The following is a 15,258-nucleotide window of genomic DNA, read 5'->3' on the forward strand; positions in this document are numbered from 1 at the left end:
TTTAAGTTAACAATAAAAAAAAAAAGGGCCTCAAGATACTACTTAGCCTTAAAGAGGAATGAAGTCCTGATGTATGATGAACCTGGAAAACATCACACTGAGCGAAATAAGTCAGTTACAAAAGGACGACTACTATATGGTGTCACTTACATAAAATAAGCAAATATATAGAAACCAAAGATTATTAGTGATTAGCAAAAGGGTAAAAGGGGGAATTTTTGTTTAGGGGGTGTGTCAGTCATCTAGTGCTGCTATAACAGAAATGCCACAAGTATTTCTTTAACAAAGAGAAATTTATTGTCTCACAGTCTTATAGGCCAGAAGTCCAAATTCAAGGCATCGGCTCCAGGGGAGGTCTTTCTTTGGGACCTGGAGGAAAGTCCTTATCATCAATTTTCCCCTGGACTAGGAGCTTCTCAGCACAGGGACCCCAGGTCCAAAGGACCCTGTCTTCTCCCGGCACTACATTCTTTGTTGTACGAGATCCCCCCACGTCTCTCTGCTGGTTTCTCTCTCTTATATCTCAAAAGAGATTGGCTTAAAACACAATCTAATCTTGTAGATTGAGTCCTATCTCATTAACATTAACTGCCACTAATCCTACTTCATTAACATTGTAGAGGTAGGATTCACAGCACATAGGGAAATCACATCAGATGACAAAATGAATTGTCACATGTAAAAAATTTTGAATTGGTATATGTTTTTGCTGTGTATATTCTCAACAACAACAAAATTTTTTTGAAGTTAGCAATCAAAAAAAAAGGGCTTCAAGACACTGCTTAGCCATTAAGAGGAATGAAGTCCTGATGTATGCCCCAACATGGATGAACAATGTTGGACAAAATAGTGGATAATCACACAATACTGCAAAAGATGGACTAGCCCAAGATGAAGCACATTTGGGGGGGTGCACAATTCAATCCATAAGTGGGGATTGAGTTTATGCTGAGCGCGGTGGAATGATTTGGAAAAGGATAGCAAGAATGGTTGCACAACCTGAAGAACATAATCAATGTCAACGAAGTGTACATGTAGAAATTGTTGAGTTGGCATATGTTTTGCTATGTATATTTTCACGACAATTAAAAAAAAGTGATGCAGGGGAGGACTTCAGGAACCAACAACTGTGTCTGCCTCTAAAGTACAAGCATGTCTCATTTGGCCTCTCCACAGTGGCAAGCGACCATGGGGGAGAATCGCACCCAAGTTTCTCTGTTCCTCCTGATGGGCCTCACACAGCAGGAAGGGCTCAAGAGCATCCTCTTTGTGCTCTTCCTACTCATCTACTCAGTCACCCTTGTGGGAAACCTGGGCATGATCACCCTGATCCACACAGACCCACAGCTCCACACACCCATGTACTTCTTTCTGAGCGTTCTCTCCTTCATAGACTCCTCATTCTCCACAGTAGACACCCCCAGGCTTCTAGAGAGCTTCTTCACTTCAAGCCAGTCCATCTCCTTTACGGGCTGTGCTGTCCAGATGGCCTTCATGACTCTCCATGGTACTGCTGAGTTTCTGCTCCTAGCCATCATGGCCTATGACCGATTCACTGCCGTCTGCCACCCTCTGCTCTACCACACTATCATGTCCCAACATCTGTGTGTCCAGCTGGTGGCATCTTCCTATGTTGCTTCCATTGTCAATGCAGCTCTGCTGACTGGGAACATCTTCAGGCTGCCCTACTGTGGCCCCAACATCATTAACCACTATTTCTGTGACATCCCCCCTGTACTCAAACTTGCCTGTGCAAACACGACTGAGGTTGAGGCTATCATCTTCTCATCTTCTGCCCTGCTTTTCCTCTTTACCATCACTGTTATCCTGGTCTCTTATGCCTACATCCTGGTAACCATCTTAAGAATGCACTCCCTGGAGGCCCAGAGAAAAGCCCTCTCCACTTGTGCCTCCCATTTCACCGTCATCTCCCTCTTATATGGCACCACCATCTTCACGTATGCTCAGCCAAGCTCTCGCAGTTCCATGGAACAGAACAAGATCGTGTCTGTCGTCTACACAGTTGTCATCCCTATGCTGAACCCTCTGATCTACAGCCTGAGGAATAAAGATGTAAAGATTGCTTTCAAGAGGAGATGCCTTGGCAATTTGTCTCCCTAACCAAGCGTATGTACAGGGTTTTGTTTAAACACATGCTTTCAATTCTTTGGGGTATATATCTAGGAGGGAAATTGCTGGAACATATGTTAATTCTATGTTTCACTTGTTGGGAAACCACCAAACTATTATAAATGGATTGTGCCCATTTATATTACCACCAGCATTCTAAATCACGATGTAGTTCCCAGCACGCACTCTCAACTTCATTTCAAAAAACGTGAAACTTTTTGATCTCCTTGGCTACAAGAGATTTCCCCTTTGGCCATCCCATTTAATTTCTTCTGATAGGATCCCCCTTACCTCCAAATAACCCATCTCTTCCCCTGCCCTCTGGAAAACAGATACTGGGCTAGGCTGAATTATTTCTCTTCCAGGAAGCCTCCTGTATCTACTAGTGTTATGGATTGAATTGTGTCCCCCCAGAAATATATATTGAAATCCTAACTCCTGTACCTGTAAATATGACCCTGTTTGGAAATAGGTTTTTGGTTTTTTTGTTACGTTAATAAGGTCATACCAAAGTACCAAAACCGAAAAACCAAACCCATTGCCATTGAGTTGATTCTGACTCATAGTGACCCAACAGGACAGGGCAGAACTGCCCCACTGGGTTTCCAAAGGGAGCCTGGTGGACTCAAACTACTGACCTTTTGGTTAACAGCCAAACTCTTAACCACTACACCACCAGGGTTTCCATACCAGAGTACAGTGGTTCCTAAACTTAATCAGTTCTGAGTTATAAAAAGAGCAGAAAAGACACAGGGGGAAGACAGATGCCGAGAAATGCTAAGGAACTCCCAGGAACTTCTGAGGCTACCAACAAGGAAGGACCACGTCCCTAGAGCCATGCCTCCAATTCAAACTTTCAGCCTCCAGAATTGTGAGAAAATAAATTTCTGTTCTTTAAAGCCACCCACTTGCTGGATTTCTGTTATGGCAGCACTAGGTAATTAAGAAGGAGCCCTGGTAACACAGTGGTTAAGTACTCAGCTGTTAACCAGAAGGTCAGCAATTCCAATCCACTGGCTGCTTTGTGGAAGAAAGATATGGCAGTCTGCTTCCATAAAGATTACAGCCTAGGAAACCTTATTAGGCAGTTCTACTCTGTCCTGGGTCACTATTAGTCAGAATCAACTTGACAGCACACCTCAACAACAGGCTATTAAGACAATTAGGAATTGCCTTCGGCTGCTAGTAACAGGAAACCCTGGTGGTGTAGTGGTTAAGTGCTATGGCTGCTAACCAAGAGGTTGGCAGTTCAAATCCGCCACTCGCTCCTTGGAAAGTCTATGGGGCAGTTCTATGCTGTCCTATAGGGTCACTATGAATCCGAATCGACTCGATGGCAGTGGGTTTTTTGCTAGTTACAGAGAACTGACTACAACCACTTAAACTCCTACGTTTTTTTCTCCCATATTAAAAAAAAAAGTCAGGAAATAGCTATGGACTGGTATAGAGGCTCCATGAAGGCAGTGGAGATTCAGGTGCCTTTCTGTTCCAGCATTCTTAGTGCATGGCTTCCATACTAACAGCTGCCTCTTGGCCCAAGATGGCTGCTGGAGATCTAGCCATCAATTCCTTGCTCAAGGAAGAGAGTAGGAAGAATGCAGACAAAATGCCAGTTGTCTTCCCCACTTTGGGTAGCCTTCTTAATAACAACCAATAACATCTATTTGTCTCTCGTTGGCCAGAACTTAATCACGTGGCCCACTGTCTGCAAGGGAGGCTGGGGAACATAGTTATTAACTGGGTACGTTGCCACCTTGACTACCTTGAGAATCTGTTTTTAAAGAAGAAGGGGAGACTGGATACTGGATAGGCAACTAGCAATCCTTTCCACCTGTCTCTCCCTGCCTCCTGCCTGGAGCAGAGGATGGCAGGTGAGAACTCATGGCTCATCCTCCACCCTGACCCACCCTGCCAACAAGTTGTATGTACGTGAATAGCACAGTAAGTTTACTTTTTTTTTTTTTTGCCAATGTATAAAAATTTAGTGTACTTCCATGTAAAAATCCATATTCCCAGTTTCTCTGGGAAAAAAAAATGAGAGATCACTCTACTAATCTTGCGTCTACCATAGCCACAATCATCTGTTGCTGAGTCACAGCTGCCTTTGTAAACAGGACACAGGCTTTCTAGTTCACCCCCTCCCCAACCCCCCACCCCGCTCTTTATTAGCGTCCCCCCCCCCAAAAAAAAAAAAAAAGTGCCATCGAGTCGATTCCAACTCATAGCGACCCTATAGGACAGAGTAGAACTGCCCCATAAAGTTTCCAAGGAGCGCCTGGTAGATTCGAACTGCCGGCCCTTCGGCTAGCAGCTGTAGCACTTAACCACTACGCCACCAGGGTTTTCTTATTAGTGTCTGTTGCCTCTTTATTGGGCTACCTGAGTTTTTCCTTATAGTATAGAAAACTTGTATTCATGTCTCTAGCAAAAGTGCGAAAAGAAAACACAGAACTAGAGGGTTACATGTGTCAAGATAAATAATGCCTAGAGCAATGTTTGGAGCCCTGGTGGCACAGTGGTTAAAGAGCTTGGCTGCTCACTGAAAGGTTGGCTGTCCAAATCCACCAGCCACTCCACAGGAGGAAGATGTGGCAGTCTGCTTCCATAAAGGTTTACAGCCTTGGAAACCCCATGGGGCAGTTCTACTCTGTCCTATAGGATTGCTGTGAGTTGGAATCAACTCAACGGCAATGGGTTTTTGGTTTAGAGCGATGTTTCACACAGAGAAGACAATAAAGACACTTCGAATGAATGAAGAGAATATTCCCTTTTAGATGTGAAGAATGTCCCTATAGGTTTGATACGATCCTCTTCCGCCTGCCCCCCAAAAAATGTTTGTGTAGAAAGAATAAAACCAGCGGCCGTCAAGTTAATTCCAACTCATGGCGTTTTCAATGACTGTGATCTTTCAGAAGTAGATGGCCAAGCCCTTCTCACAAGGTGCCTCTGAGTGGATTCAAACTGGCAACATTTGACTCCGTAGAAAGAATAAAACCTACCTTTTTCATTCATTTAAGGTACCTGAGTAGTCACTGTAGGCATTTGAGTTTACAACCTTTGGCCCATGGGAAAAATTCTAGACTCCTTAGCATTATCTTACAAGCCTGTCGCAGCCTAACTTTCCAGGGAACGCCCCACATTCCTATCAAACACCCAGCCTGCAGCCACTACCAATGGCCTGTCCTGGCCTGAACAGGCCCTCATTTTCTCATGCTTCGTCCTTTGCTCATATCTTTCCCAGTGCCTGAAATGTACTTCTCCCATCCCTTTGTCAGCCTGACAAGCCTCTTTGTCATCCTGTTAGACCCAGCTTAAATGTAACCGTTTCTGGGAAACTGACCCCTAGAGGTAGAATTTACCATCCATTCGTCTGTGTTCCAGTTTGCTTTTGCTAAAGAGGGGAAAAAGAACTATCAGAAGACAAAGATTAAGTGCTGTCAAAAACCTAAATGCACAGAGAAAGACCAGAAATCAGTGTAATAGAATATATTTATTGTGAGTAGAGAGACACTTCAAAGAGGGGCCACTGAAAACAGGTTATATAGTTGGGGGCTGAGCAGGGTAGCCTCCTGAAGGTCATTGTAAATTCCTTTGTGTTGGTTTCTCAGGAGACAGAGTCAGAGCACGTGCAGGGTTTCAGGGTCAGTCAGTTGTAAAAACAGAGTCACTAAGGACATGTCATACATTCTAAAACACAGCTTCCAGTCAGACCCTGGAGTTCGTGCTCCTTAAAACTGACTGCACATAGACAATTCTCCAAGAGAGCCCAGTGCTCAAGGCAAACCAGTCTCCGCTAAGCTGCTTACTAGGCTGTTGTTTGACCTGAAGGTGACTCCAGGAAAACCAGTTCCTTAAAGGCTCAAGGTTCAAAGGGACACCTAAGGGCAAATGGCCTGGGTGGGTCACCCCAACTTCATGGACCCAGAAATCTGGATTCCTGGAGAATTAAAACAGTTTCTCTGTGCTGAGTGAAAAAGTTTTACTTCTAAGCTAGGAGCCTAATCCAGCACAGAGTCTAGGAGAGCTTTGGGTTGGAGGATGTGGGGGGAGAAATGGCGTGGATTTTTTAAAGCCGGAAGACCATGAGTTGCCTCTTTCCCATGTTGTTGATCTTATTAGTTGCCGTCAAGTCGAGTCAAGGCCGTGACCTGTAGGAAGCAGACCACCAGGTCTTTTTTTTTGAGGTTCCTTTGGATGGGTTCCAAATGCCAGGCTTTCAGCTAGCAATTGAGTATTTAACCATTTGCACCATCCAGGAACTCTTCCCATGTTAGGAAAGCAAAGTCTCTGGGTGTTATTGCCTGCCTGCCTGCTGACATCCAGGCCTGTCAATTAGATTAGACCTGGCCTGGCAGAGGTGGTCTTCTGAGATCACACGTGGTGCCTGGCTCAGGGTGGTGGCTCCAGAGTGCAGCAGGGGCCTAAATCAAGATGGAGTCGCCTGTCAGGTCTATACGGCATCAGCAGGCTAGGTGACCAAGCCAGCACTCACCACACTGTGCCACAAATACCAATTTTATTTGTCTTCCCCATTAAACATGAGTTCCTTGAGTGTTGGTTTCTTTTTTATTTTTGTTATGTCCCTGTAGCCCACCCCTTGGCCAGGTGTCAGATGCTGAATGTTCAACAATTGCTTGTTGCTTGGCTGAAATGAAATATATGTCTCGCATGTAATAGAAAAAAAAAATTTTTTTTTTTTATACCCTCAATAAATTACACCTATTGTCAGAGGGACACATGAAGCCATAGAGAGGACAAGAGCTCTGCTTCCAAACTATGGAGTACAGTCCTACTCTGACATACATGGGGTCACCATGAGTCGGCATGCACTGGACGGCAACTGGTTTTTTACCTCTTCTGAGAAGGGCGGGCCTTCCTTTTTCCCGTAAGGACCAATAGCTCTCATCTTCTACTCAGAAAGCTAAACAGGCGACCCCTGCCCCCAGGGACAGAGCAACCTGGAACACCTACACCCTCAACAATCCTTCTTGGGACGGGCTGTACTCTCTGTGTGTGGAACGTGGAGTGGGAACAGTTCAGAGTCCCATCTGATCCCAGGTTTTATTGTTGCCTTCACTTTTGTGAAGAAGATGGGGCAGTTGGCAGTTTACAGCATCAGGACACAGCCCAAGCAGGTGGAAGCCAGAGTACAGGCTCTTTCCACAGCTCTAGACAACCCTGGAGGAGTGCCTGGGTGATGCAAATAGTTAAGCACTTAACCACTAGCTGAAATGTTAGCAGTTCAAACCCACCCAGGGGCATCTCAGAAGAAAGTCTAGCAACCTGCTTCCTAAAGATCACAGTCTTGAAAACTCTACGGAACAGCTCTACTTTGGACACACAGAGTACCATGGGTCAGAACTGACTCACTGGCAGCTAACAACAGACAACCTTGGTCATGGCTCTGAGCGCTGGCCACCTGCTTCTTTAAAACCCTGCTACTACTAAACCCGGTGTCGTCGAGTTGATTCTGATGCATAGTGACCCTATAGACAGAGAAGAATTGCCCCATAGGGTTTCCAAAGAGTGGCTGGTGGATTCGAGTGTCGAGTGCCGAGTGTCGAGTGCCGAGTGTCGAGTGCAGAGTGCCGACCTTTAGGTTAGCAGCCGGGCTGTTAACCACTGCACCACCAGGGCTCTTTAAAGTTTGTTTATGATTGTTTTAAGTGAGAAGGTTTGTGTTCCCAGCTATACTATAAACTCCCTCAGGGCAAAGTGTGTGCCTTAAGGAGCTGGGGTTTGGAAATAAGGGTTCAGTGAAATCTAGTTGGAAAATTATGAAATGGACCTGTCCAAACACCATCAATGCTGACCCCCAGCTGCGGACCTTGGAGACCTGAGTTTCTGCAAGAAACCCAAAGGCAGGTTCACAGTTTCTGTTCCCTTGGAGAAAACCCTATCAGCTTCATCCAACTTTCTCCTCAGAGAATCAATCTCTGCTCAGCAATCTTAGTAGAGTTGGTTCTGACCGGGAGCTTATGGTGATCTCCAGCACAGCTCCAGAGGATGCTGGGAACAGGAAAAATAATAATAATAATAGATGGGTGAGATAAGGGGAAAAGAATGGGGTAATAACCACGGCCCCTCTAGAACGGTCCCCTCCCCAGGCCTCTCCCCAGGGGCCCTCTCTCTAGCAGGGAGAGGTCTTCTCCCAGGGTGTGGGTCATGTGAGTCACCACCAGGAAAGAGGGCTCCAGGATGTGTTCAGGCAAGCTCCAGACTGGAGGGGAAGGGCCATGAGTCACTGACGATAAGAAAGAACCTGGGGTGGGGAAGGCTGGAGCAGACCTCCTAGGCTATGTCAGCATCCAGAACTTCCCTGCTGACCCCTGTGCAGGGATATCCAAGTGCTCAAGGTCCTTCCTAGGCCTAAGCCAGGGTGTCTCAACACATTGACATTTGGGGCCACATAAGTGGAAACCCTGGTGGCATAGTGGTTAAGTGCTGTGGCTGCTAACCAAAGGGTCGGCAGTTTGAATTCTCCAGGCGCTCCTTGGAAACTCTGTGGGGCAGTTCTACCCTGTCCTATAGGGTCGCTATGAGTCAGAATCGACTCGACGGCACTGGCTTTGGTTTTTTTGTTGTTGTTGTTGTTTAAGTCTTTATTGTGGGGAGCTGTCCTGTGCATTGTAGAATGTTTAACAGAATTCCAGGCCTCCACCCAAGATGCCAGTAGTAGCAGCCCTCTCTCAGTTGTGACAACCAAAAATGTCCCTGGATATTGCCATTTCAAGGGGCCCATGCACCATCTTCACCACTTGTTTGTCCGTTTGTCATATTACGGTGGCTTGCATGTTTCTGTGGTGCTGGAAGCTATACCACTGGTGTTTTGAATACCAGCACGGTCACCCTTGGTGGGCAGGTTTCAGTGGTGCTTCCAGACTAAGGCAGACTAGGAAGAAATGCTTAGATATCTACTTCTGAAAATTAGCCAATGAAATCTCTATGGATCACAACAGAATATTATCTGATATAGTGCTGGAAGATGAGCTCCCTAAGTTGGAAGGCCCTCAAAATACACAGTGGCTGCAAAAATGGACTTGAGCATACCAACAATCATAAAGATGGCACAGGACCTGGAAACAATTTATTCTGTTATACATAAGGTCGCCATGAGTTAGAACCAACTCAGAGGCAATTAACAACAACATGCACCATCCAAAACAAACCCCCCAGCACTTTCTCCCACTCCTTCTAGCCACAAAGCAGCAGAAGGCTACCTCCCTGGCCCTTTCCAGAGACTTGGACCTCAACCATGCCACTTCACACCCCTTGGCAGGAAGTTATAAATCCACAGGTAGATTAGTCCTGCTCCACCCTATATGCAGGCATTCTCCCAAGAGTCTAGAGCCTCCACCCAGGCTTTCACACCCTATTCATTTCCCTGTGCTGAATTTGCTCACTGCTTGCTTCCTGCAAGACTACAGAACCACAAGGGCCCTTAGACCTTGCCTTGTACACCATTATCAATTCACTAATCCACTAACCTTTCCCCCATTTCTACCATATGACTCAGAATCGACTTGAAGGCAACAGGTTCAATTTGGTTCCGTAGACAGATACAGTGCTGGGTTAAGTGTCTCTCTGAAACTGATAAACCCTCAAGCCTTGTTGGTGAATCCCTAGTAAAGGCACTAAACCTCAGATTGGGGCCTTTGGTGGAGATTTATAGCTTGTCATTATGGGTGGAATCCTCCCCTTTCCAGGAGTCACTTTTCCATAATAGCTTTGCCTTCCTTGTTCTGCCAGGATGAACATCCTGAGATGAACTCATCCTGACTCAAAGACCCTTCAAGGGCACTGATGGAAAAAGATAGAAAATCCTGACACTGGCACCAGCGAAGGGGAAGAAATTCCAAAGCTTTACAATCTTTCTTCCTCATTGGTTATGTCCTCAGATAATCATTCATCAGCTTTTTTTTTTTAATCTTGGTATTCTTAGTACGTGATGCCTGGTACCTAGCACCTGTTGCCATCAAGTCAATTCCAACTAAAGCAAACAGTGTCAGAGTAGAACTGTGTTCCAGACAGTTTTGAATGGTTGATTTTTTTCAGAAGTAGATCACCAGGCCTTTCTTCTGAGGCACCTCTGGGTGGGCTCTCAACCTCCAACCTTTTGGTTATGGGCTGAGCATATTAACCTTTTGCACCACCCATAGTAGGATCTCAATAAATGTATGAATTTGTTGTAGGTGACAAATACAACCTATACTCTGGGATGAAAGCGAGGCCTCTGAGGTCTCCATATTTAAGACTCAGGGAGGAAGGGTCGCTTATCCACACAGAGCTGGCCCGGGTTTCCAATGCCCTAATGTTTTATCCACAGAGGTCTGGGTGGATGGCCAGATTCATGACTCCTGAAGTCAGTTCCAGTATTCTGCCGGCATCAATCCCCAGCCCAGACTGTCCTCCCTGAGTAGCCGTTAAAACCCCAGCCCCTTCCTTCTTAGGACCACCACTTCACGTTCCACTCACTATTCTGACTTTTAGGAGCCTCTTCAGTTCTGGCCCACCACTCATCCATCAATTTGTCATACTGCAGTGGTTTGCATGTTGCTATGATGCTGCAAGCTATGCCACCAGTATTTCAAATATTAGCAAGGTCACACATAGTGGACAGGTTTCAGCAAAGCTTCCAGACTAAGACTAGCAAGAAAGGCCTGGCAGCCTATTTTTGAAAATTAGCCAGTGCAAACCTTATGGATCACAACAGAGCATTGCCTGATTCACTTGTTTTGAACACATCATCAGAAAGTTGTTGGCCATCCTAAGGACGATGCAGGACCAGGCAGTATTTCATTCTGTTGTACATAAGGTCACTGTGAGTCGGAGTGGACTCAGCAGCAGCTGCTCTCTCTCTCTCTCTCTCTATCTATCTATCTATCAGTTCTGGCTCTTGGGGATTTACTTAGTTTTGAGCTCAATCTTATATTCCAGGTTATTTTGTTATTTTTTTCCAGTACTTCTATGTTTGGTATGGAAAGAAGGGGCTCCTGTTTCAGCTAATCTCCCCAACTAACTGAATGCGCTGGACTGATGTACTAACACAAATTTGGTCATCTTAAATTCCCTCTGGAAACTGTCCAATGGCTCCCCATTTCCTTCAGTCCAGAGAGTACAGCATGGCATACAAGGCCCCTCAGAATCTGACCCGTGTTGATTTCCTCAGCTGGTCCTTGGGCAATGCCATTCTTATACCCTTTACTCCAACAACTCTAAAATATTTGCCGGGCCCCCAAGTCAGCCATGCTTTCTCACTCCTCCCTGCCTTTCCATATGCCACCTATCTGCCTGGAACACTCTCCCTCACTTCCACTCAACCTCCACAATTCGCCTGAGATGTCATTTTCCATAACAAGCTTTCCCTACCCTCTACCCTACAAGTTTGAGCTGATCTCACACCTCCTCTTTTGGGCTCTCAGAGTCCAATATATTGTAATTGTCTATCAACATAGAATTGTTTTCGTTTTCTCGGGGAACGCCTACCTCATCCACTGGGTTAAGTTCCCAGCAACCATTTTGTTCTACAACACCTTGCTCAAAGGCAGATATTCCATGAAGGTGATGAAGCAAAGGCTTCAGGGCTCCTCACGTCTACAGCCAATTCCAAGGCCCTGAAAAAGCGATAGCTGGTCATATGTACATTTTTGTGAAATTTACAAAAGAAGATATTTTAACCACAATTGGTTAAGACCACTGTATCTTTCCACCTTGGTTTCTCCTGCAACACACTCCCCCTCCTGCAGCTTTAGAGTAGCTGAAGGTAATATGAGATCCAGCTAAGGGGAAGCTGAAGTGACATTATGGGTTGAATTGCGTTCCCCAAAAATACAAGTTGGAATCTTAACCCTTATACCTGTGAATGCATTCCCATTTGGGAATAGGATTTTCTTTGTTATGTTAATGACGCCATATCAGTGTGGGTGTTCTTAAACCTAACCACTTTTTAGATATAAAAAGAGCAGATGAGGCACAAAGCAAGCAAGCATGAATGGGGGAAAGATAGATGCCACATGGAGATCTCCATGGATTGCCAAGAAGAATGCTAGGGAGGCTGAGACAAGAATTTTCCCCCAGAGCAGATAGAAAAAGCCATCACCAAAAGCTGGTGCCCTGAATTTGGACATTGAGCCTCCTAAACTATGAGAAAATAAATTCATTTATTAAAGCTACCCACTTACAGTATTTCTGGTACAGCAGCACTAAGAAACTAAAACAGGTGGGAATAAACTGAGCTTGGGTTTACTGCATATATTTATATGATTTGTAGACACTTCTGTATCTAGTTATTGGTAGCCATCTGTCTTATTTATCCAGTGCTGCTATAACAGAAATACCACAGGTGAATGTCTTTAAAAACAAAGAGAAATTTAGTCTCTCACAGTCTAGGAGTCTATACATCTGAATTAATGGTACCAGCTCCAGGGCAAAGTTTTCTCTGCCTGTTGGTTCTGGTTGAAGGTCCTTGTCATCAATCTTCCCCTGGCCTAGGAGTTTCTCAGTGCAGGGACCACAAGTCCAAAGGACTTGCTCCCCTCCTAGTTCTTCATTCTTGGTGGCATGAGGTCCCTATCCTCTCTGCTAGAGTCTCTCTTTTATATCACAAAAGAGATTGACTAAAGATACAAGATTTTGTTATTCCAAGTAATCGTTTCTGTATGTAATTGTGTATTTTTTTTTAAGAAGGTACCCAAAATGGCACAAACTTCAAGCCTCACAAAAACCTAGATTTCTCCCTGAACTTATGTCCCTGCCACAGCAAGCCCAAGCTGGACCCCACATTCTCTTACTTAAGAATTTGGAACCAGGACTTCTGTGTGACTAGAACTGTAACATGTAAACTCAGGAGCAATGGGGTAACCATGTTCCTGTCTGTGGATGAAAAATCTAAGGTGCTGATGAGTTCTGTCTACTTTCCAAACTTCAGCCTGCCTTCTTCCTTCCCTTGGGGTCTATATTAATTATCTATTGCCGTAGAACAAATTACTCTCCAAAACTTAGCAGCCTGAAACAGCAGGTGTCATTATTTCACAGTTTCTGTGTGTCAGGAATTTGGGAGCAGCTGAGCTTCATGGTTATGCTCAGGGTTTCTTGTGAGGTTGCAGTCAAGATATCAGCCAGAGCTGCAGTCATCTCAAGGCTCTACCAGGGCTAGAGGAACTGCTTCCAATGTGGCTCACTCACATGGTTGTTAGCTGAAAGCCTTGGTTATTTCCTTGCCAGTTGAACTTTCCCACAGTGCTGCTTGAGTATCCTTACAACATGGTGGCAAGATTCCCTCAGAGTGAGTAATCCAAGTCTTGGTCTCAAAGAGCATGCAGTATTCCATTAAAATTCTTGTCAGTCATGTGCCCCAAGTTAAAGTTCAGAAAATGTCTTTGAGTGGCTCTGCCTGTTACCATGAGCCTTTCTAACCTGGACCTTTTTTACTGAGCATCCACTTTTCTGAGCACTGATTGGCACATTGAGGCCAAAAGCCCCTGCCTTTGGGGAGTGGCTGTTCTAGCAGGAACCAGATGGTCAGAGAAACACAGTTATCTCAAGTTTAATGTTAATGTTCTGTGAATACTTTTTCCCCTTGCATGCTGTAGTGGATCTGGGCCAAAGGCTGTGAGTGGGTGAAGAGGAAGAGAGAAACGAAAAACTAAAAATGACCAAAAATGGGAAGCAGCAATACATTCTCATTTGAGAAATAACTGAAAAAAAATTTCAGGGGGCTGATGTGGGTGTATGCAAATGATGTTTAAATGTGACATGCATGTTAACTCAAATTATTGCAGCCCTTTTACTTTATATAGTTGAGTGCTGGCCATTGGGACTATTCTCCTGGACTCTTCTGCGCAAAATTATTGACCATTAACCTCACTCACCCTCACTATGTATTTGATCATAGGTGAATGTTTTCCCCATTCTGGTCCTTGGTATCTCGATTTATATGAACACATTGCATACATAATCTTTAAGGATATTTCCAGATTTTATGTATGATCTTGGTACCAAGAAAAAAAAAAAAAACCCCATTGCCATTGAGTCAATTCTGACACATAGTAACCCTATAGTACAGAGTAGAACTGCTCCATAGGGTTTCCAAGGAGCAGCTGGTGGATTCAAACTGCCAACATTTTGGTTAGCAGCTATCTTAGTTATCTAGAGCAACTATAACAGAAATACCACAAGTGGATGGCTTTAACAAAGAGAAGTTTATTCTCTCACAGTCCAGTAGGCTAGAAGTCAGAATTCAGGGCGCCAGCTCCAGGGGAAGTCTTTCTCTCTCTGTCAGCTCTGGAGAAAGGTACTTGTCAACAGTCTTCTCTTGGTCTGGGAGCATCTCAGCGCAGGAACCTTAGGTCCAAAGGATGCACTCTGCTCCCAGCACTGCTTTCTTGGCGGTATGAGGTTTCCCCTTCTCTGCTAGCTTCCCTTTCCTTTTATCTCTGGAGAGATAAAAAGTGGTACAGGCCACACCCCAGGGAAACTCCCTTTACATTGGATCAGCTATGTGACCTGGTAAGGGTGTTACAATCCCACCCTAATCCTCTTTAGTATAAAATTGTAATCACAAAATGGAGGACAGAATACTGGGAATCATGGCCTAACCAAGTTAATACACACATTTTTGGGGGGACATAATTCAGTTCATGACAGCAGCCAAGCTCTTAACCACTGCAGCATCAGGGCCCAATTTTGGTACCAAAACCAAGAAACCAAACCCATTGCAGTCAAGTCGATTCCGACTCATAGTGACCCTATGGGACAGAGTAGAACTGCCCCAAAGGGTTTCCAAGGAGCAGCTGGTGGATTCAAACTGTCGACCTTTTGGTTAGCAGCCAAATGCTTACCCACTGCACCACCAGGGCTCCAGTAATGATCTTAGTACAAAAAGTAATAATTTCCTTCACCCGTGGTATTTACAAGAAACCATCCCCAGGATCTGAACACTCCCAAATCACAGTAAGGAGAGAAAAGAAAGTTGTGGAAAAGAATTAAGCATACAGGAAATAATAGGAGAGAGTAGAAAAAATAGAGATGAACAGGGCACAAGGTTGTAAGGAGCGTCCCACAATTCTCTGTGAGCCACAGAGATGCAGAGCCCTAGATCATCTATTTCTTCCCAGCAAAAGCACCTAC

At 44.9% G+C, this 15,258-nt stretch overlaps 1 protein-coding gene across 1 annotated transcript; it reads left to right on the top strand.

Moving 5' to 3' along the window:
* Nucleotides 1–898: 898 nt before the first annotated feature.
* Nucleotides 899–2,181, top strand: LOC100654645 (olfactory receptor 5G9-like). Its single transcript, XM_023540568.2, has one exon. The coding sequence runs from the start codon at nucleotides 1,153–1,155 to the stop codon at nucleotides 2,119–2,121; it is 969 nt and encodes a 322-aa protein (XP_023396336.1). The 5' UTR covers nucleotides 899–1,152; the 3' UTR covers nucleotides 2,122–2,181.
* The last annotated feature ends 13,077 nt before the right edge of the window (nucleotides 2,182–15,258 follow it).

Source organism: Loxodonta africana, chromosome 7 (assembly GCF_030014295.1).
Source record: "Loxodonta africana isolate mLoxAfr1 chromosome 7, mLoxAfr1.hap2, whole genome shotgun sequence".
Lineage (NCBI taxonomy): Eukaryota > Metazoa > Chordata > Mammalia > Proboscidea > Elephantidae > Loxodonta > Loxodonta africana.